Source organism: Amblyomma maculatum, chromosome 2 (assembly GCF_055883805.1).
Source record: "Amblyomma maculatum isolate TAMU_Amacu chromosome 2, ASM5588380v1, whole genome shotgun sequence".
In the NCBI taxonomy this organism is placed as follows: domain Eukaryota; kingdom Metazoa; phylum Arthropoda; class Arachnida; order Ixodida; family Ixodidae; genus Amblyomma; species Amblyomma maculatum.
In genome coordinates this window covers 110,368,932-110,392,345 of record NC_139345.1, presented here as the reverse complement: position 1 = coordinate 110,392,345, position 23,414 = coordinate 110,368,932, and the positions used below count along the sequence as shown (strand labels likewise).

The window sequence follows — 23,414 nt, the reverse complement described above, 5'->3', positions numbered from 1 at the left end:
GCGCAATACTACATCATATATCATATACATTAGTAATGAAATACCATCCGTTACGATATACCATATCGAACTATACCATAGCATGTCGTACCATATACTACCATATGCTACTCTGTGCCATACCATACCATACAATACCATGCCGTAAAACGCGTAGCTCCTCCACTGGTCGGGTGGAAGCTTTAGGAAAATAATATGAAAACTTCATTTTTTCATTAAAACATCTGGTGGTGGTTGCAGTTTAGTTTGCAACCGGTTTTGCTTTCTTAGGTCGTGCCTAGTTTTATATTAATTAACAAAAGGTTCCCACTTAGCTTATAAGAAGCACTCTAAAGGGAAGGCAAAACTAAGACTCATTAATGCGTTTTCGAAGAACGCTAAATTCAATTATTTCCTCCGGAAACCTCGCACAAGACTCACGGAAACGAAGTACAAGATGACGCTAAGGAAAGATATATGTGGAGCTAAAAGGCTGCCGTATAAATTGGTGGTAATTAGCAACAGGCAATCTTTATTCTCCAGCGCTTTACTGTGGCTCTTTAGCTTTCCATTAAGCTGATATGATGACGAGATGAAAAACTTGTTTCCTTTGCCGTTACTGGTTAGAGCTACAATTAATTTGCCCCTTTTCGGCTTGAAATTGTGCCAATAGAAAGTAGTTATGGAAATATTTAAGGGATTAGGCAATGAGGAATACGCCGAGTTGTGCATTAGAGCCTCATCTCTCGTTTTAATTATAGATAAAGGCGTTCTTGCGCAGCACTCAGTGGCAGTGCAATAAATCATGAATTTGCTGAACATTGCATGCATGTACATAAGTAGCTGTTTGAGTGAATACATTGGGTGTTATTCATGACTCTTGAGAGTTGTACGTTGAAGCAGTGTTCCCCTGGATTCAATTACGTTCATATGTATAGGCTATATACATAGAGATGTTATATCGCCGCCAGTTCTACCAGGTGAGATTCTTTCCGGAACCTACATCGCATAAAACACTGACGTATTTTAATTTGCCTTTATTAAAATGCCGCCGCGCTGATGAGTTTGAATACCACGCAACTGGTCTCAGCATTCGAACGTGAGAACCACTGAACCAAATTTTGAGGTAGAATATAATAAGACTTTTTCGGTGTTCTACGTTAGGTTTGCAATCGAACAAAGGCTTGCAGCGCTGCTGGGTTCGAAGCAGGACGGAGTGCCACTAAACAGATCACATGTTTCTTGTTGCAGCGTGTAACATGACATAATTCTAAGCAGTGAATATCCTTCTCTTCTTCTGTGCGCCGAAATTGGCAGCGGGTGAAATTATGCATAGACCTGATCAGCAGAGCTTCTATCCCAGCCGATGTTGATCTAGACCTCCTTTCACTTCCTGACGTTTACAAACCGACTACATTCTCACTGCTAGACTGCAATAAAAGTCCCAACTGAAGAAGAGTGCTGCATAGATTCGTTAAACCGGACCACAGCTGCCGAACTCTAGGCTCAAAGTGAAACAATAAAGCTGTGGTTGTCAGTAGTAGCCATGATTGATAAAGCTGTCGTTTGGTTTGTTAGTGTGGGGTATATCTTGAAGCCGCAAAACGTACTTAAGATAGTGAGCACGGAAGGAGGAGAGCTCGGCTTCTGGGCAAAAGGCGAAATCACCACCGAAGGAAACTGGGCCAGCTAAGAAGTTACCAGGCTTCACAGTTAAATTCTAAAGGCTTAGAACCTGGCACTATGTATGAAATTTGTGGCAGTTTGCATTCATATATTTACTAGCTCTGTGCATACGCAAACCCCTTATGTGACTTAAGGAGTAGCACAAACAAGCTTATTCAGAAAGAAGCCGATTCTGTTTTTTATTTCAGCCCTCCACGGTGCCCTAAGTATGCATTGCATAGTGTGAAGAAAGAAGGGCATAATTTACATCCCGATGGCTTCAGTGTTATGCTTATTCAACGCGTAGCGTTATACTTTCAGCTGAAGTTAGCCCTCTCTTGTTTCATTACAGCAACAAAGTTACAAGCAGTCCACACAGCGAAACACAGTGAGAGAAACCCGAACCGGGAAGATAGAATAATTATAAACTTTCTACGGCTGGATAATATGTCATGCCGCTATTTTAATCTTTTATCCGTACGTTTGTAACCCTGAACTGAGGTTTCATTGCATTTAAATACCTTTCCAGACGTCACAGCAAAACACTCCCGCATGACCGCCTCAAGGTTGCTCCGTTGAAGGCTGCTGTCCAGCTAACGCCGAGTCTCAAGGCGTGGATCAAATTTCTGGCGCTGAAAGCTCCTCTTAAAAAATTTACATTTAATGAAATTTATGCCCCTTTCGCTCCACGCTGCTGGTATTTAAGTAAATGTGCTCCGCTGATCAACCGGATAACACCTATCTAAGCACAGCCCGCTTTACATATTGTACCTTCCTCTCCCGTCGTTCCGCTATAGATTGCGAGCTAGAGCAAGACAGTGAGAGGGTAACGACGAACAGGGAACGTTTCCCGTGTTTCCTTTAGCCTCAGTCACAAAAACCGCAGTCGTATCGGCGCTGGCGCCACAGGCCGTATACTCGATTTCAATGGGTGATTTTTAATTCAGGGCAGAGCATCAGAACAGCGTCTGTGTTACAAACGAACACAATACTGAAACCATAAATGACTAACCGCCGTTTCTCAATCAGCATTTTTCTATTACGTTTTTGGACCTGAATATAAAGTTGGTACTTTAGTCAGAACTGAGGCCCAAATTCTTCGCGATGATTACTTTTCTGTTTCTTTCTCGCAGTCATTCACCGCCTGCACAGTGGGATGCATCCTTTGTTTGCTGTTGAAAAGCAAAATGAGGTACGGTGTCGACGAGAGCTCGTGCCTATGACTGCCTGCATGGATGAAAGTATGATATCGAAGTGTATACCTACCCTAGGGCGGAGAGAACTAGCACAAATACATTATTGAACGCAGCTTCAGCTTTCGTGAGTTTTTCGTTTTCTGTTCTCTCGAACATTTAGTTTAGGTGCGTATTAGAACCAGCTAATTACGGTACTTCCTAGCGTTTCAGAGTCATCGTGCCTTCCATGCGATGCTCTCACATAATACACGGCTCCTGGCTCCTACGTTACCACCGCAGCAATATGTCTAATTGGGGTCATTGTTCCGTATTCTCCATCGTATATGCCAAACCCATACTAAGCGACAAGCCTCATGCCATCCCATTTAATATTTTTTTCTTCTGAGACAGCACTGTTCGGCTAGCCGCCGGGCTTAGTTCACTTCCCAATGGGAGCTTTTTTTGCAGTCACCAATTCTTAGCAGCCTCGGCTGCGTCGCCACCATTTACAGTCGATCCATAGCCGCTGGATCTATAGAGTGCCCCTCGGTCTATAAGAATACAATTTATAGCAGGTGGTAACCATCTACTTAGTTGTAGTAAAATCTTCCTCACTGCGCACATTCTTTGTGAGTGCCCTATATACAGTGAGGAAAGGAAGTGTCTGTGCCGTTCGCTGGAGCATAAAGATGGACGCCCATTGAGTGAAACTAAGATTTTAGGTCTCTGGCCACGGCGATCGTCTGCGGCGAAGGCCTCCCAGGCACTGCTCCGCTTTATGAGAAGCACAGGCCTAATCGAAAGACTATGAGTTTGCTATGACATCACTGTAACGTGATGTGATGTGGTGTGTCTGTTATGTGCCTGTATTAACTTCAACTATCCCTCTCTCACAACTTTTATATCCACTCATCCCCTTCCCCTAATGCAGGGTAGCCAACCGGTTGCATTTACTGGTTAACCTCCCTGCCTTTCCTCCTCGTCCTCCTCCTCCTCCTCACTGCGAAAAGGGACGTTCTTGCGTGGTTTCTATGCTTCTCCATTTCCAATTTAATTATGCGCACATTTGCAGAACTCCGAAGGTCGAATAGTGATGCTTCAGTGAGTAAGGCGGATTCAGTAGTTCTACGGCATCGTTTCTGTATTCTTTCGCAACGTTGTTACAATAAGAGGTTGCTATGATTCTCGTAAATTGGCTGTATTTTGAACACGACGAAAAGCTTTTGCTTTTTACTGAGCGAGTTATTTGGCATCATGATTTCTTTTGCGTAAGAAGCAAACCTCAATATTAATTGAGTTCTCGCTTACGAACGCAATATGCTCAAAAGTGTGAGCACTTTTTAGCCAAGAGCATAAATGCGCGAAATTAATTACTTCATGAACGTTATTTAATGACCGCAAAACTTTCAATATACGCTTGTGACTTCAGCCTAATTAAATGGCTTTAAGCGAGTCACCCTCTTCCAGGTATCATTCGTGCCCTCTATCCTCTAAACGCTGTGCCTTATATCTACGCGGGCGACAATGATTCTGTTCGCGAACAATGTATTCGATACTAAAACAAACGGTGCCTGTCAATCATGCGGAAAGAGAAATGGAAGCTGGAGTAGGGGAGAGAAACTGGGGAACACTTACGCTCAACCTGTAAGGGTGCGACAGGACACCGTTAATGGCTCTGGTTTGTTTTTTCCTAGTAAAAGCACTTTTCTACCGGCCTATTAAAAGTATTTTTTGAACTCTTCTGCTATCCTGCACAAACTCGTTAGTAACCTGTCGTAAGACAACACATTATACTTAAGACCGCCGGACATAGGGATGCGTACCATGCATAGACTCAGACAAGATGTATTATACTGCCGGAGACGAGTATAAATATATCGGCATATTCTGGTATATCCTACCGCTTGGTTTCAGGAGCAAATAACTTGCGGTTTTTCCAGTGATTCATATTTTAAATTGATCAGAAAATTCAGCTTTCAGCTGATGGGCGTGCCATAGTGTATCCTTTCGTTAGTACTAAACATGCGGTCTGTTTGGAGTGTCTCAAGTGAATGCCACAGCGTCGAACAGAGATTTGTGTTTCTACAAATAAAGGCACTCTACTTTTCTATTTTCATTAACTACAGTGTCTCTTATTGTTTTATCTTGCTTGATTTCTAATAAAAATTCACTCGAAAGAGAAACGCACACTATAAAAAGCGCTGCCTTACGTGTAGCGGCGCTGCCACTACCGGCTGGCAGAGCCATAGAAGTGACATTTCTGTCGCAATATGCCACTGTCAAATTTCCTGAAGGGAGCCTTTAACGCTAAAGTGTTGAAATGATCCGCAGAAAGTTCTGTCTAGAGAGAAACTCGCGTGCTTCAGTTTAATGATGGTGTTGTATTCACAGAGGAAACCAGTTCTAGCTAGATTTAGCCCTATTTCAACTGAGGGTATATGTGTGCAGCTCAGGTTTTCGCTCTCTGATTAACACAATGCGCTAAAGCACGTTCGCACCCAGCCTTAATTATATGCTGAGATTGCAAGCTGCTGTCGTAAACAGGTGTATATTTATACATCCTAGGCACCGTTAAAAGCCCCGAAAGCTGGAGAACATAATTTGGATAAAATAGCTTCCAGGAACACAACACACGGCATTAGCAATGCTAAAAAGCAGGGGAAAGAGATTATAATCCTCATTATTTTTCATTTGCAATTGCGCAGCATAACATAAAAGAAAAACGCCTCAAAGGAGATCCAAAACAGAATTCATGTTTAGAGAACAAATGGCAATAGCCAATCATCACAGACAGCGCCACTTAAATTAATAGATAGTGATTACAATGACGGGCTTATCACATAAGCGCAGTGTCCTTAAATTATATTTGATGCAATGAATTGCAATATCGATCCATGAAATCGCCAATGCCTTAACATTAATTTACAGTGATGATATGTCTCTCACAACAAACAAAAGAAAATTAAGATTTAAATATAGTGTTCTCTAACTTTTCATTGTTCTAGTACAAATAACAAACCATAATATGAATGAGATGGTCCCTCGGCTCTGTTACAAAGCACAGAATACATTAGTGTAAATAGCAGCTAGGCGATTAGTTGGTTTGTGGGGTTTACCGTCCCAAAGCTACTCAGGCTATGAGAGACGCCAGCTAGGCGATAGTTCGATAGGCTTCCAGCCGCTTGTAACTATGCCATTGTAGTAATTAGGAGGGGAGTTTACCTCCGAACTTTGTGCGATGTGCAGACTGGCATACAGAATGTCTGAATACCAGGTGTTCGATAACTGGGCTACAACTTTCTCACCTGAAGAAGGACACAAACGATAAGGAACACATCGAAGCTTATTGTTTGATAAAGATGTAAGACTGAGACATAAAACACGAAGAGGTAACTGCTGCTCTATTTTAAGAACCTGGTCTACGAGCCTAGACTGCATGTTCGTAATGAAGAGATCGTATTCATTAACCTATCAACATGGGGAAATCCGGTTAGCGATTCTGTGTTCCAGCTTATGCAGCCCGAAATTTACAACTTAATCCGTGCAATGTGCGGCGATGTTAAATAATGGCGCCGGAGTGTTTCCTGGTGTAAAAAAACCTGCCACCGTGAGCGTTTCGTTTTGTTTCTTTATACGCTCACCATCGACGTACTAATGCATACGTGCACATAAAAATTAGCTATTCTGTTACGGTCGTGTAATGTTTTTCGCTCGTCCCATTCCTGCGAGGTGTTGAAAATGAATCTGCGAGTTTTGTGCTACGTTATATGCAAACATTGAGGAAGAAACGGATATCTTAAACATGTTTCTTCGTTTCTTTTTTCATATATACTTTTTACTTGAACTGTGTCGTTTACGTGCGTTAATTCTTCGACTCATGTCGACGAGAGCTTGAAAGCGCAGCCTGGGGTTGTAAAAGCATGTGGAAAAAAGAGGGACCTCGTTGCTAAGACTTGCACACTGCGCTGCCTTTTTAATTTCGTTACTATCCAAGCGCGTCACTTCCGAGTTGCCAACTGAATTGACCTCTTTTTCTTGTTTGTTGCATTCCTTGAAACATTTTCGATGTACCAATTACTTTACCGAGATATTCTATTTGGAAAGTGGGGCGAAAGCTTAGGCTACATGAGGAAGCAGAAAAAAAATAAGTGCTTCTACTGATATTTCTTTTTTCCTCTATTTCGTCAGTTTTTCTCTCTGGTCTCTCTGGTTTTATAGATCAGTTCTGCCTGCCACAGAGTGGGTCGGTGTGGACAACGTGCGACGGCTGGAAGCATGTGCGTAGCGCGGGTTATGTTACTGTTCACAAGAGGCAATATCATTTAATGGCCAATGAATTTTATTATCAGAAGTAAACGCAGATGCTAACATAAGCTCTGCTTTGCGAACAACTTTAGCCTCATTGGAGGCAGGCGGATAGCATTTAGCCAGAAGACTACTCAAAGTGCCTACGAAATGAGGGAATGCGTGGCAGCGCGGCTGCGGTCCCTACTGAAAAACCAAAAGTTCTACAGGACAATAACCTCACAAAATCTCAACAAATAGCATAGACTCTCGTACAGGCCTCATCATTATAATATAATATCGTACATAATTTATGACAATGTACAAGAAACTATGAGACCATATGCAATTTTATGTGATTTGTATGTGATTTCTAATGTGAATTGAGTGCGATTGTGTGAGAAAATGCGAGGTTGTTGCCTCATACAATTTTTTTCAGTAGGTGTGTTTTGCTGAAAAAGCATGCCACGTGTGTGAATTTGAGCCAATTTTTTCTATCATGTCGGAGAGCGGAACATGTAGTAGTCTCTATTACAGCTACCATCCTATTTTATCTGCAACCGAACATGCACGATGATGAAAGAGCTTTAATGACAACCAATATTATTGGCGGTACGAGAAGAAACGACTGTAAAAAATAAAAATAGAATAAAATAAGTAATATTGGAGCATAAACTGCGCTGAAAAGGCCCCAAAAGGTACGACTGTAAAGAAGCCGAAACATGTGGCTGCAAGCAGTGCATGGTCTTACTTTTTTTGGAAGCTTTAGTCATGCCATGTATACCATTCAAGGTCAATAGGTCAATAAATGGCGCAATTTGTACCTTGAAATCTCGCACTGTGCAGTAAACACCGTCGTCTTTATGGTCGTATCCACGCACTAGAACACTAGGCTCTCGCCGCAGCCACAGAATTGATATACTGGCTCTAGACGGAAAGTTGCGCATTTTTTTATGATTTTATGTTACGTGATATGTGACGGGACATGTCTGTGATATAACTGTACTGCACTGTCATCACCCATCCCTCTCTCACCCACAACTTTACCCATCTACCCCTCTCCCCCAATGCAGGGTAGCAAACCAGTTCCTTTACCGGTTAACCTCCCTGCCTTTCCTCCTCATCTTCCTCCTTCCTTCCTGCGCATTCAGCTCGTGTATTGGAGTGGGGAACGCTTGAACGCCGAAATTATCAGGCGATTTTTTGTTTCTTTGTGATTTGCACTTCCTAAATCATATCGATGAACAGTTGTTAGATCTAACGACGTAGATCGTGAAAAGATTATTTTAAGGCCAGCTAGCCCCGAGATTTTTACGCGCTTCGCGTGCATTTCGTCTGTACAGCACAAACGAATTCCTTCTCTTCCCAAGTACCTGAAAACAGGTCAGAGAGTTTATTTGGCCGGAAGAGGAACGCAATATTGTTACGTGGTGGAGTGACAAGCGATGAAACACGGCGACACAACAGGAACAGAACGACGTGCTGACATGACGATAAAATATGCTTTAATGGCCAGCGGGCCTAGCGCGAGCACTCCACCCCGCTCCACTGTCCGCTTCGTCATCTTCGTAGCACTACCCGGGGCCACCGAGCGATCGTCCCGATCGATTGCTAGAAATACATTGCATGAAGTGACGATTAACACAGACACAGGATTAGGACATGAAACGCTGAAGACCACAATGAATGCATAGATGGGATGAATGCTTGTCCCGGAGCATCAGGTCCAATCGTCACCGTTTGCCGAAGGCCAAGGCTTATGGATACGCCGAACGGCTTGGGCGGGCGTGCTGTCTTCGCTCTAGTGGTCGTGAGGTCGCTTAGTCGTGGGGTCGGTCGGTTCGGCTTCGGGCTCTTCCTTGTTGTCGTGTGTTGTGGTCAGGGCTGGGGACAAGGCTGGGGAAAGCGGCTGGTCGGGTGTGAACACAAAGGGCGTAGGCAAAGCTGGGCGGCGATCTCCAAGGGCTCTCGGCCGATGGACCAGGAGTACGGTTGGCTTCGACGGTGCAAGGCGAGGATAGGGATGAACCGCACCTCCAACCAAATGTTACGTGGTGGCGTGACAAGCGATGAAACACGGCGACACAACAGGAACAGAACGCCGTGCTGACATGATGAAATATGCTTTAATGGCCAGCTGTCCTAGCGCGAGCATTCCACCCCGCTCCATTGCCCGCTTCGTCATCTTCGTAGCAATATATACAAAACGGTGTCATTTCTATACCACCGGCCTGCTTTGCTTATTCCGGGTGGCCAGCGCTACGTAAAATTTATTTGCATGTGTGTTTCCTGCTCACATTTTTTTAAAGAAGTGTTTACTATTCAGTTTTCTGTCAAGAAAAGTCTACTGTTCACTTTATTTGCCTTGTGTACTTTTATAAATGATGGCCAAAATGAGACAGTGTTAACGCGGTATCTCTGAACCGCTTACCAGCTTCTCTCTATCCCTATAAGGAAATCAGCGAATAAAAATGTGCAGCTGACGTGGTGTCATTTGCTTTCAGGAGGTTTTCGTTCGCACGACTTGCAGTTCATCGTTCACGTAGAGCTCTCTTTGACTCTCGTTGCAGAGCTGTCATGAAATTTGCATACGTAAGCGCGATGCAAATTCATGACAAAAATACAAATGCAATACTCATTTTCAACAGCACAAGAGGCGCCTGTACACATGGACTTCACCGGACGGTCTGCACAGGAATCAGATCGATTATATTCTTTGCCGGCAGAGATGGAGAAGCGCTATACAAGCAGTAAAAACAAGTCCTGGGGCCGATTGTGGCACCGATCATCAGCTTCTTGTTGCCAAATTAAGCTTCGATTGAGGAAAACGCAGAAAACTAGAAGGCCTTTCAGGTATGATCTGGATCAAATTCCATTAGAATATGCTGTGGAAGGGAGGAACCGATTTCAAGAATTAGATCTAGAAGACAGAAAGCCCGAAGAAATGTGGACTGATGTTCGTGATAAAATATAAGAAGTTGCTATTAAGGTAGTTCCAAAGCAAAAGAAATGCAAGAAAGCAAACTGGTTATCTGAAGAGGCTTTGCAAATAGCTTAGGAAAGGAGGATGGCAAAAGTATGGGGGAAAGAGAAAGATACAAGGTTCTCAATGCGGATTTTCAGCAAATAGCAAGGAGAGATAAGAATGCCTTCCTGAACATACAGTGCCAAGCAATTGAGGACAACAGCCAATTAAGGACCACGAGAGCTCTGTATAAGACAATCAAAGATATCAAAGGAAGCTTCTTTGCTAAGCTGGGCGTGATAAAGGACAAACGAGGCAAGGACCTCACTGAAGCCTCAGGAATAAAGGAGAGGTGGCAGGAATACACAGAACTGTACAAGAAGGACCCGAATGTGCAAACAGAACATAAGACGGTTGTGATTACTGATCTCGAGCCGGGCATCCTGAAGAGTGAAGTTGAATGGGCCTTAGCCAGCCTTGCTAAGAACAAAGCTAGCGGAATTGATGGCATTCCAGCTGAGTTGCTTCAAAACCTCAACCATGACGCTGTTAACATTCTACATACATTATGTCAGAAGATTTGGACAACTCTGCAGTGGCCACAGGATTGGAGGAGGTCAGTTTACATCCCCTTCCAAAGAAAGGCAGTGCCAAAAATTGTTCCAACTACCGCACGATCGCGCCTATTTCGCATGCTAGTAAGGTGATGTTGAACATCCTCCAAGGTAGGCTGCAGCAGTATGTGGATCAGGAGCTTCCGGACGTGCAAGCTGGGTTTCGCAAGGGCAGAGGAACTAGAGACCAAATTGCAACCTTCGCTGGATCATGGAAAAAGCAAGAGAGTTCCAGAAACTCATCTACTTCTGCTTTATTGATTATGAGAAAGCGTTTGACTGCGTAGATCACAGCAGATTGTGGCAAGCTCTCAAAGAGATGGCAGTTCCAATTCACCTCATCTGTCTCCTCAGGAACCTATATGAAGGGCAAGAGGCCACAGTCAGAACTGGGCATGGTCTTACTGACTGGTTTCCGATTGAGAAAGGAGTGAGGCAAGGCTGCATACTGTCGCCCTGCCTATTTAACCTATATGCAGAGTGCATCATGAGGAACGCCGGCCTGGACGAGTCTTCAGCTGGAGTGAAGATTGCTGGAAAACGTATCAACAACCTTAGATATGCGGATGATACCACTTTAATGGCAGAAGGTGAAGTGGAACTCAAGAGACTTCTGATGCGCCTACAAGAAGAGAGTGAGAAGTTTGGGCTTAAACTGAACATTAAAAAGTCAAAGATTATGGCGTCTTGCCCTATCAAGTCCTGGAGCATCAATAGACAAGAAGTGGAAGCTGTAACAGATTTTCTCTTCTTGGGCTCCAAGATTACCTCGGAAGGAGACTGCAACCATGAAATTAGGAGACGCCTGCTTCTGGGATAGAGAGCAATGGTTAGCCTTGGCCGCCTAGTAAAGAGCAGATCCAAGATCCGTATAACTCGTGCTATGGTCTTTCCAGATACGATGTATGGATGCGATAGTTGGACTGTGAAAAAGGCTGACCGCCGAAGAATTGACGCGTTTGAATTGTTGTGCTGGCGAAGGCTCTTGAGAGTTCCTTGGACTGCCAGAAGATCAAATCAGTCGATATTGTCGACCATAAACCCTGACTCTCATTGGAGGGTCAAATTCTAAAGTTAAAGCTCAGCTACTTTGGTCATCTGTTGAGAAGAGAGGAGTCGCTGGAGAAAGATTTGATGTTGGGAAAGGTTGAGGGTCGCCGGAGAAGGGGTAGGGGTAGGCAGCGAACGCGATGGTTAGATGGCATCCTCGAGGCACTGCAGATGAAGTTATGTGATGTTAGGAAGATAGTGAGAGACCGGAAAGCGTGGCGTGACATGGTCCATAGGGTCACGAAGAGTCGGACACGACTGAACGACTGGACTGAACTGAAGCGCGATGCGGCCCGTTTGCTCACACGTGCCGGAGATGATTTTCTCGGTCTTGTTGGAGCTTTTGCATTGCATACAGCGCCCGAAGATGCCATCGCGGTGCATTAGAGTGCAAACGGTTTTTTATTACAGGCGGCTTTTTTTATTTTAAGTATCTCAATTTGCAACGACAAGCTGGAGCGGTATTCGAAAACTGAAATTGAAAAAAAAACACAAAGAGCGTCGGCTCTCGAAGAGTGTTCACAATCGTCTTACATCAATTCCATTTGCCCGAAACGGTGTCTAAAAATACAAGAATTAGTTTTGAAACATAAAGTATGCGTAGAAATTTCCTAGTTTTATATTGTCTACTGAAGTTTTTAAAACTCAATTTTTTTAGAAAGTTGCTGCATATTTGTGGCTTAGGAAGGATATCATCGATACAACGAGCGGAAGCAAGCAGACTTTGTTCACAAGATCATTCATAGTATTACCCCGCCGACGGCAGAGCGGCAAGCCGTAATGTCACTGCCCGCAGGGCACACCCCTGGCGATATTGCAATCCTACTTTCTGCTGTGCCTTCAAAAAGTATATTGTGGGAGCCCGAATATTTATTCCGATTTCAGGATTAGAATGTGGCACACAGTGCGATAAATTATTGCGTTGAAGAATGCTCGGTATATGTACATCAATTTCCTTCTCGAAAAAGACGACCATCCTTACTTTACATTTAACCTCCTGCTCTTAAAGACGGAGCTTAGGTGTCTTGAGGGCTTTATATCTTTATTACAAGAGTGAACAGGAATGCATTGAAATATACATTACTTTTATATGTATCAAAAGTGATCGATCAGCTTTTAAATATATATTTGGGAAAAGCCTTGTGGAAGCTTATGCAACTACACGGAATAACCAACCCAAGTAGTACACATTAGGTGGCCCATCTGGGGCCCGTATGGGCAAGTTGGGCTTGGGCAACCACGTTAACACCCATGAGGGCCCCTTTTAGGGATCAGGCGGGAAAGCCCAATTTGGGCTGGCCCCTGCATTTCCCATCTGGGCATCATATAGGTGTGGAAAGGGATGAGTACATATTCCCACATCTGGCCCTCAAAGGTCCCGCTCGGGGAATTTTAGGGCCGATGCAAAGAAATCTCGGGATTTGTATCGAAAAAGCCTGGGCTAATATAAATGGGACTGCCCACTCAAAAGCGCATTAGGTCCCGTATGGGCAGTGGCGGGGTTAAATATGGGTATGCCCGCGTATTGCCTACATGGGACCCTTGAGGGGTTCTAGAGGGCAGGACAAGCGTAAATGTAGGCTTCATGCAGAAAATTCCTGGGCTGCCCCAAATGGGGCTGCCCATGAACAACCTAGATAATTTCCGCATGGCCTGTAGCGGGGCAGGAAAGTGCTCCGTCCCGCTTCTGCCCGCATCGGTCTCTTGCAGGGCACTTTAGGGCATATCCGATCCAAATGTGGGCCTAAAGTGAATAGTAGACGGGCTAGCCTATATGCGGCTGCCCACTCAAAAACTGAAAAAGTCCCGCGGGGTTTCCATCCGGGCTAAAAAGCGGGTATGCTTGCACGCCACCCACATGGGTATCTCTTGGGTTAATTGAGGGCACATGCAACATATATTCGTACTCCATGCGGTAAATATAAGATAAGCCCAATTGAGGCTGCCCATGAAAGGCCGCAGTGGGCCCCAAATTGGCCCTAGGCGGGCTTACCACTCGGAAACGTCTTCACCCTAAATTTCAGGCACCATTTTATTTATGTAATTCATCTTACACCGACCGCTAATTGAATCTCCTGGATTTTTCACATAACTATTCTATGCATATCTATATGCCATGAATAAAGACTATCTAATTTTACTCTAAAAACTCTGTTAATTATGCAGTATTGGCAGAAAATATGCAGCAGTATATAACTGTTCCGCTTTACGAGTATGTACTGAACTACCTCAAAATTTTTCCTGCGCCATTATTATTCTACATACACCACGTAAATAAATATTCAGATCAACATTTGGGGGTTGATGTCGACCAGCCCACATAACTGTAGTGAATTGGGAATAAATTTCTCCTATGTTACTGAGTGTCGAATACAAGATAAATAAATAGTGCTCAATGTTTCACACTTGATGAGTAATGGAACTTGGGCAGCCCCGAAAATACCAGACTCAACCCATGAGGGCAGCACGTGGGCGAGCCCGAAACGGAATGGCCTCCGCAAAGACCGTGCCGGAACAATTCAGGTATTGGAGGGAATAATCGACATAAAAATTAAAGCCTTGATCAATGGGGCGGTACTGCCTTCATAAACGTAGAACCCATTAATGATTCTGGTATGCTGCCCATAATCAGCTATCTGGGCTGAATGCGGGCAGCCCTATTTGGGCTGCCCACACGGATACAGATTGGGACCATGCGCGGCAAAATTGGGCAGCCCACGCGGGTCCTCTCTGGGTACGTATTGCAAATCCCGCATGGGGCCCGCATAGGCTGCCCCCACGGGCCCAAAGCGGGCCTCTACGTCATAGCCCATTTTGCGCTACCTGGGAAGGCTTCCGAACTCGCCATATCTTTCTTCTTTCCCTGGAACGCGTGTTCTCATTAGAGTTGAAAGAGAAAGCGCCTACGTGACGGATCCAAGGAAATAAACCTGGCAGTTTGCGTACAAAAAAAAAATGAGGCACGTCCGGCTCTTCAAATTGCATCGTAGAAAGCCCCAGGCAAAGCCAGTGGTACCACGTGTCAGTAATATGTTGAAAACAAAATTGTTCAAAGAAGGTTGAATTGTCAGAAGTTAGGACCACGCGCCGCGGTCCCGATTGCGTAGCCGCTGAATTTTCAGCTCCGCGTTCTTTAATCTGTCGGTCGAGTTGCTGTATACACTGCAGCCCCCTGTGCAAGTGATGGGTATGCAGAACATCAGACTGCTCATTAAAAGCGGAAATGTTTTTTTTTTCGGAGCTTTAGACATCATCTCAGATGCTTGACAAGTGGTATAGGTACCTAGTATTAAGGTTAGTTAAGTAACTAGCCACTTTTGTATTACTTATTTCAAGACATGGCAGCGTTGTATGCCCAAAGCATGGGGGCAATAGAATATAGGAATAACTCGTAAACAAGCGTATAACACAAAGCGTCGTTCGTTGGAACCCACAAAAGTAAATAACAATTCAACGAGCGAGAACCTAGACTAGCAAAATCGCTTTTTTTTATGCTAAAAGTTCAACCTTTAGAAAGAAACTATGGAACCCAATTCTGATCTTAGGCCATTTAATGGCAGAAACTGTTATTCAACAAAATACCATCTAGCAAGTATCGGCTGCGCATTTGTACTGGTGTGTTCGCCTGGCAGTCGAAAGTTGAACAAAAATCGGTAATGAAATGTTTACATTTTGTTAGACAATGTTACGGCCGAGCCATACTTTGTGTATGCTTCTTATGTTTGTGTTGTTACCTGCTCTGCTGCCTTCTTCCAAGAGATGTATGACCAACTAGCTCAACATTCGACTCTGTTATTGAGCCATACTTCGTTTATTTTATAGTGGATTCAGGGAAGCAGAATTTTACATTCTACGAATAGTTCTGCACGAGATTGAAGTCTGGTGCCTTTATTGAAAACAAGCCTTATTGTTTTCCTGTGAAGGATTACGAACAGGTACGTTATGTGCTGCAAGCCCATTGCTTACTCGGGTAGCAAAACCTAAGCTTACCATAGTGATTTCTTTGATGATGGCGGTCAAGATGGCGACGTTGTAATGAGAACCTCTATTCAGATATAACTTTACTCTCCTGGCCACAGCCGATCATGCAGTCCTCGAGTAAAACTGCAACGTGCTCTGACGTTATGCAGACATCGTCTTTTTTGAAAACATGCATCTCCACCGCTCCAAGATTAAGCTGAGTAAACAAATCACATACAAAGGTCACCTTGGTAAAGGCAGAAACCACAGCAGTGCCAGACAAGCTGCCGAGACCGTGGAACAGACAGAAGCCAGAGCAGCCCGTCGCCGAAACCCCTAAACCGAGCGAAAGTGAGCCAAGATCAAAGCGGCAGCACCGTCTGCCGCTGCGGCTGCGGCTAATAGCTGACGGTCGTAAAATTTGGTTCAAAGATAGTCGAACCTTTAGGAAGTTTTTGTGTTGGAAACATTAGTTGCAGCAAAAACCAGAAAGGTATCGGCTGCCTTTTCCTAACCCATTAGGCTCAAATAAAACTCACCCCGCTGGGGTGGGGTGAGTTACAGCGCTCGACTACTGTACTAAAGGATGCGGGCTCAAATCCCAGCCTCGGCGGCCGCTTCTCACTGCAGGCGAAAAGCAAGGTGCCCGTATGCTGTGCGATGTCAGTGCACGTTAAAAAACCTCAGGTGGTCGAACTTTCCGGAGTTCTCCACTACGCCGTCTCTCATAGCCTGAGTTGCTCTAGGACGTTAAAACCCACAAACGAAACCAAACCAATCTAATACAACTCCTGTCAATGGTACCGCTTTGCAATCTGCAGTTACACTCCGTGTGGAGCCTTTCGCGCTTGCCAGTGCGCGACAGCTGCATCGGAATCTCGTTTGTTACCAAGGAAACGAAAGCTTGCAATAAAAGCGTTGAAGATGACAACATAAAGCATAAAAAAAGCGACAAGGGCTTTGCGCTGTCCCTTATTTCGAAGTCTCTAGATTAATGAGCCCGTGTACACCGAGATAGACTAAGACTGCATCGCTCATTTCACACGGCATCTATAAAAACACAGCCCCCTTGCCCATGATCAAATTCATGCCCACGTTCGCAGGAAGTGAGCGCGCTAACCAGAGAGGCAGCGTGGCAGCTTCTTTGTGGTGCAGTAACCGAGTTGCACCTTAGAGCTGCACGCTATAGCATATAAGATTATGCAGCTCCTACAGCCGAAACGCCGTCGGCGTCGTAGTAGTTGTATTTGTAGGTGTCTGCAGCGCGTGTCGGAAATCATCGGGGTAACGTAAAATAACCGTGTCATGGTAATTTGTGGTTGTAGTGATTATTGATTGATTGTTATGTCATAGGCGATGAGAAGTTTATGCAATCATTCTAATTATTTGATTATTAGATGAAATAAAGAAATGAAATATTTAAAAAAGAACTGGAAAAGGGAGGTTCAAAATTGCGAAAAAGCTCGGAATGGAAGTGTTATGCTTGGTGATGTTAATTAAGGAGCATTAATGTGTAATTCTTAAATAAAATGTTTGAAATAATCGACAAATGAAAAATTAGACGTGCTTTAAAAGTGGCAGCATGCTCAGAATAAAAGGCCATTGTTCCTTGAAGCTAATAAAAACGTTTAGAGGGTGGAATTGATCAAATAATTGAAATGACTAAAATAATAAAAGGGGGATGAAATGTTTCGAAATGTTTATAGCGAGATACCAATACTTGACGATGCTAATTAAGGAACTTTAGAGTTTAACTGATGAATTACTTGAATTATTTAAAAGTGACAGATTTAAGAAAGTAGTTGCGGCGCGGTTCAGGTGTCCACAGAGCAAGTGTGGTAGGTACTGCGCCTTTCCCTTCCTGTGAACCAATTATTATTATTATTATTATTATTATTATTATTAAAAAGGTGCCATATGCTGAGAATGAAAAGGCAGTGTTTGCTGATGTTAAGTGTCGATGCATTATATAAAATGAAAAGAACCAAAAAATAATAAAATTTCAAAGTATAAAATCATCCGTGTGTGAAACGCTATTGCCACATACACTCTCTCTCTCTCTCACACACACACACACACACACACACACAAATCACCTATTCTTTCATTTGCGTGCGTCAATGGTAGTAGATTCCATCTGTGGTTTACAATGAAGCCCCACACCTTTCCTACTGTTTCCTCATGCTCGGTTCTTAGAAACCTAGCTCCGCCGTGAGAGCTGGCGCGCTGACAGCCATCTAAAATCAGTACTTTAACGCACCAGCGATGGTGGCAGTGTCTTCCAGAACAATCTGACTTCAGCGTTTGAGCGAAAAAGCAAGATCGTGCCGCTGGCATATGATAGTTAGTCGATAACACAGCCGACAGAATAGTTGGCACAGTTGACAGAAGCTGCAAACTTGAGTATCTCCTTTGAGGTGAGAGAAAAGCATAAGAATCGAACATGGAGCTCTTGGATACTAAGTCAGACACCTTGCCCCTATATGCCATACGCAGGCATGTTCGTAGGGTTCGTTTATAGCGGCAGTTAATCGATCGGTGTAAGCCGGTCGTTCCCGTAACATTGTAGCTTATTATTCTGCGCTACTGTGTACATGCGAGATTGCTCAGGCATACCTTACGAGATAAGGGATGAAGTGCGTAAACAAATGCACATACACGAGCGAGGGTCCGCGACGGTATAGAAAACAGCAGCCATTTAAGGTTCACTGATGTGCAGTCTGGGAGGCTTGGAGTTCAATTTTATTTGAAAATCCTACGTTTGCATGAGTAAACCGTTTTAGATGGAGATATATGACAGCACCGAATTAGGCCCACGAAAATAAATATACGCGTGCACTGTTCGCTCTTGAGAGACTCAACCTCATCACTCTGCGGTGGCCTATCAAGAACATTTTGCAAAAATTGATGGATAATAATGGCTTAGGAAACATATCCCCGAAACAACAGGCTGAAGCAAGTGCAGTTTATACACAAGATCACTCCGCGTGTCACCCCGCCGACGGCAGAGCTGCAAGCCGTAATGCTTTTCTTCGAAGGACACTCTGCTCGCGGTACTTGACTCCTTAAAAAAAAAAAAAAAAGTCATGTAGGAGTCTGAATATTTATTTCAATTTCAGTACAGACATCAGGCACACATTGCAATGATTAAGTGTACAGATTAATGCTTGGAGCATGTAAAAAAAAAACGGAGTCAAAATTCTCTTTGCTATTAACGAAAGAGCTTCAGAGATTCACAATTGTTTTTTTATGCTCATTACAAGATTACGCAAAAAGGCATTTTATAATAATGATTACTTTTGAATAGACTCTAAAATGATAGAGGAGCTTTCAAATCTACAGTTTGTGAAAAACCTTATAGAAGCTGATGCAATCATACGAAACAACCGCCATGCTTTCTTACTTGCCGGGCACGCGTGGTCCACTATTAATTGGTGAAAAAAACAAGCAACTACGCGACGGATCCAGGAAAATAAAATTGCTGAAAACGCCTATGGAGATGACGCACGTCCGGCTCACTGACCTCCACCGTATAAAGTCTTAGGCAAAACGCGGTGTCATGTGTCCACCATATACTTAAAAACTCCTTGCTCAAAAAGAATTGAAATGTTCGGCGAATGGAGACCACGTACCATCGCATTGATAGCGCCGCCTCCTAATTATAATCTCCATGCTCAAGGCTCGCTGGTGGCACCTGCGTTCATCTTCGGCGGTCGAGCAGCAGGGCGGAAGGGCTGCCGCAGCGCGGTGCTGCAGAAGTGATGAATATGCGTGTGTTCATTAAAAGTTGGAAATGCATTTTCTTCCGGAACCAGAGACCGCGCCTCAGATGATATGCAAGCAGCATACGTAGTAGAGGATCCGTGGAAGTAAAGTTTCCCCACCACCATTACCAGACGAGTCATGCTCATTGTGTATTTTCAGGCACTTTGTGTGACTGGTTCGCCATGCGTTGCGCTCGTCCAATTAAAAGTTTTCGTCAGCTGACCGCAAGAGCTCGAAAGCGATAAATTACCTTATATAGAAGAAAAAATGCGCACAGTATTGAACTATCAATCCACCATAAGAGTTGCGAAGCTTCAAATTAATACAGAGACGGTACACGCGCGCAATATTAAGTGTTGCTAACACCTGTCTGTTTCTCGGAACAAACATGAGTATAAAAGCAGACACGGCGTTATATCGTCTACAATTAAGGGCTGCTAGAGATGCCCACAAGAATAGAAACACCATGATAAAAGGGATTTCGCATGATAAAATTATATCCACATAATGAAATGGGTACAGAAGCAGAAGGAATGGTAGAAATTCAAGTATCCTTGAACCATGTTTGGCGAGCGTTAGCAATCGGCTGCAACCGCAGTTGCTGCTGGCGCTTAGCTCTTGACTCACTTTCGCGTTTCGTAAGCTTCTCGACAATGGGCTACTCTGGCTTCTTGCCACTCAATGATCTCGGTAGCCTGTGTGGCACGGCTGCGATATCGCTCTTTAGCGAGATGGCATACTTGCACGACATACTTACCTAGGCTATATAAAGGGGCGCAAATGGCACTTCTTGAGGACGACGATGTGCCCTGCACAGCGCGAGAGCGTGTTGCAGTTTTACACGAGGCGTGATTCGCAGAGGGGAATGTATAATGCTGTCGCGCTGGGGCATGACAATGGAGACGACGATGTCGCAGCGCGAGAGCTAAACGTCAAAATTGCAACATCCACTGACCTTGATGTTTGTGCGTGGTGGAAGTAGAACATATGCTCTAGAAACAAATGGCAAATTATTATAACCGAAAACTGCCAACACTTCCCTTCATTACACCAGAAAATTGCACATAATTTTTGTAGCGTAAAAAAAAACATAAAGTGAAATATGCGCAAAAAGCTTCAAAATACAAATTTTTGGCCATTCTGAAACTAAATTTGAGAGCGACTGCTGAACAAAAAAAGTACTGTAATTTGTTACTAAATACAGCAACATGAAACAAAAAAACCTTCGTTTAACCTAAAGCATACACAAGTCTCATTCCAATTGTGCAAACGCGCAGAAGCTAGTTTATTGGGCTCTTACAATTCACATAATGCAGCAGCGCTGTAATGCCGCAATGCGTTGTGAACACGTAAAGAGCTTTTGGGCAACTCTTTTGTCCAGTTTGAAGATTCATTTTGTCTTTTTTGCTATCTTTTCATAAAGCAAAAGCAGAACAGAACTCGTTATTAGTTGCATGGCAGCGGACTAATGCACACAATACTACCTCAGGTGGTCGAAATTTCCGGAGTCCTCTACTACGGCGTCTCTGATAGCCTGAGTTGCATTGGGACGTTAAACCCTACAAAGCAAACCAAACTACCTGCATTCACCCGTGAACTTTTTTTCATTATTTTCAGCTACGTGCATTCAAAATAATAAACTGGCGAAACATATAGAAGCAGTTTTCTGAGACGTCAGGTTAGAGTTAAGTTGCCTCGCCGAACCACACAGGAATCCTAACTGCAGTTCCCAAACTCGCGCAGGAAAAAAAAAGCGAAATGACGTAGATTGATTTCGCTGCTGTGTTGTGAGCTCGGACTGAAATCCCGGCTGGCATTTGTAACGCTGTGGTGCTTCACCCTGACGAAGAAGGATTTCTGCCAAGAGAAACCCAGAAGCGATAAACGAGGCGCAGATAAACAAATCGATGCGCGCTCGACGGAAGCCGACTCAGGGAAAAGAAGTGTGTGGATTCCGAGCGCAAGAACGCCCCTCTTTTGCTCAGTTTGTCTGCGGATGTTTCTAGAGCCTCAATATCACTTGCCAGACGAACGGGGTGCATCTTCTAAGCCTCGCCAGACGTTCAGTGCAAACGAAAGGCAAATAAAAATGCATGACTTTGTATTCACTAAATATAAGGAAGTGAAAATCGTCTCTGGCATCTATAGATTTCAATTTATTATTTTTATTCTACTGAGTGGAGACTTTCCAAAAAGCCATTAGGTCTGCTAGCTAAACAATTTTGTCGATGCTATTGAAGCCTGTTGTGAACCACAGACTCAGTAGCATATTTTAGTCGATGCATTTCTGGGAAGCTAACGGACAGACTTTTCAAACGAAAACTGGTTACGGGTCGCAAGAAAAGGTAAAATGTCTTTCTCTGCGCATTGTTGCACTAGACGTAGTAAGCGGGCCGATCTTATTTTTAGGAAGCCGATGGCCAGGCTGCCCTGGTGGCTGGATCGGCCAGCCACTTGAGGTGGTCGATATCACACTCAGTCAGGCTGCCTCCTACTGATCTGTGTGCGGGTAGAGGCAATGCGAAGTGGTAGCATGCGGCTGAGCACTCCCGGAAGTGAAGGCAAAGTGGGGTGTGATGAACGTTTTTGGACCACTAGCACTGCGAGTTCTTCGTTTTTGGTGAAAGTACTTCTTTGATCTGTTCGATGCTTAACGGTGAGCTCACGGGATGAGCGCTCTGGTTCTTTGAAGTCGAAAACCTGGTCTTTTGCTTGAGTCAATGAACTCGTGCGATGGGATGAGCGGAGGTTGAGGGGGAGGGGGAGGGGACGATATTGGCGTCGGAATTGGGAATAGTATTGCCCAAGATAAAACTACCGAAGTTTCGATTCAGCGTGAGATATTTTACGTCCAGTCAGCGCGTAGGAGTCGTCAGCTTTAGAGATGTGTAAGAAAATGAGAGAAAATCAACGATTTTTGATGAAACGTGATCTCTCCCCTTTCTGCAAAAAGAGAAGTACGGAAATTTGCCAGCCGCTTTATTTCTCTTATTCTTTATTTCTCATCTTAACTTGCTTTCGAAACATTTCAAACAACCATTCTTTGAAGAGACTTTAAGCACTCTCTTAATTTGACATTCTAGGAGAACACAATATCAACACGAAGCTGTAATTTGCTATGCGTTTATTTATTAACTGCAACGTAAATTAATTTTTCAGTTTGAACATCACCTTAGTGTGGATAAAACATTTAAATGTACGAAAGAACAAATACACTCATACGCACAACAAAACTGCATATTGCAAAATGCACGCACTACTGGTTCATTGTAGTTAAGCTCAACATCTAAGAAATAAAACTTCTGCGCTAATATTGAAGCACATTGTAATAATTTATAAACGATTAGTAACAAGTGAACCAGTAGGTCTTACAGTAATTACGGTGAATATCACTCATCTTACACCTCGAAGGTATTAGTGAGCATAATTTTGCGAAATTAGATTTAAATTTATTTACAGACCCGCAAGATATCTACTAATGCCCCCCTTTGCCTTTTAGGCTGCTATTACTGTCACGTGGTGGTGACAATGCCCCAGGCCACAAATGACCAGAGAGGTAGGTAAAGCACAGTAATTAACTCTTTATTCTGCTTACTTGCGCCCGAAAAAAAGCTAAGAGAACTGGCGACGGCAATAACAGAAAATGTGCTCATCGGTCGTGGAAATAACGCCGGTTTCACGCCTCACGGCTCGATTTAAAGGCTGCAAAAGATATAGAGATGAAACCGCAAATGGTGAGTAGCACAACCTAGAACATTGCAGAAATTTACGCGAGGGGACGGAATCTTCGAAAACCACCTTGGAGCATCTTGCGCGACGAAGAAACTGATAAAGCTGTATCTAGCGACTACGAGCATGACCAAAAGCAAAGGACAAAATCGACCCTTGCGCTAGAATCACTGTAATACGGTCGCATGCCGGCGACAGTCAAAAAAAGAACAAATAAAGGTTTGAATA

The 23,414-nt window shown here is 43.8% G+C and overlaps 1 protein-coding gene across 13 annotated transcripts in view; it reads left to right on the top strand.

The window, feature by feature from the left end:
* The window catches only part of LOC146199551 (uncharacterized), a 153,405-nt gene extending 130,406 nt beyond the window's left edge, over positions 1-22,999 (top strand). For all 13 annotated transcript variants that reach the window (XR_014705094.1, XR_014705092.1, XR_014705093.1 and 10 more), the window contains 2 exons: positions 2,778-2,964; positions 22,957-22,999. Coding sequence is in view for 2 of the 13 variants with exons in the window: in XM_084595053.1 (XP_084451179.1) it covers positions 2,778-2,947 (170 nt within the window). In the remaining 11 variants the exon portion in view is untranslated. The remainder of the gene's footprint in view (positions 1-2,777; positions 2,965-22,956) is intronic.
* Positions 23,000-23,414: the final 415 nt, after the last annotated feature.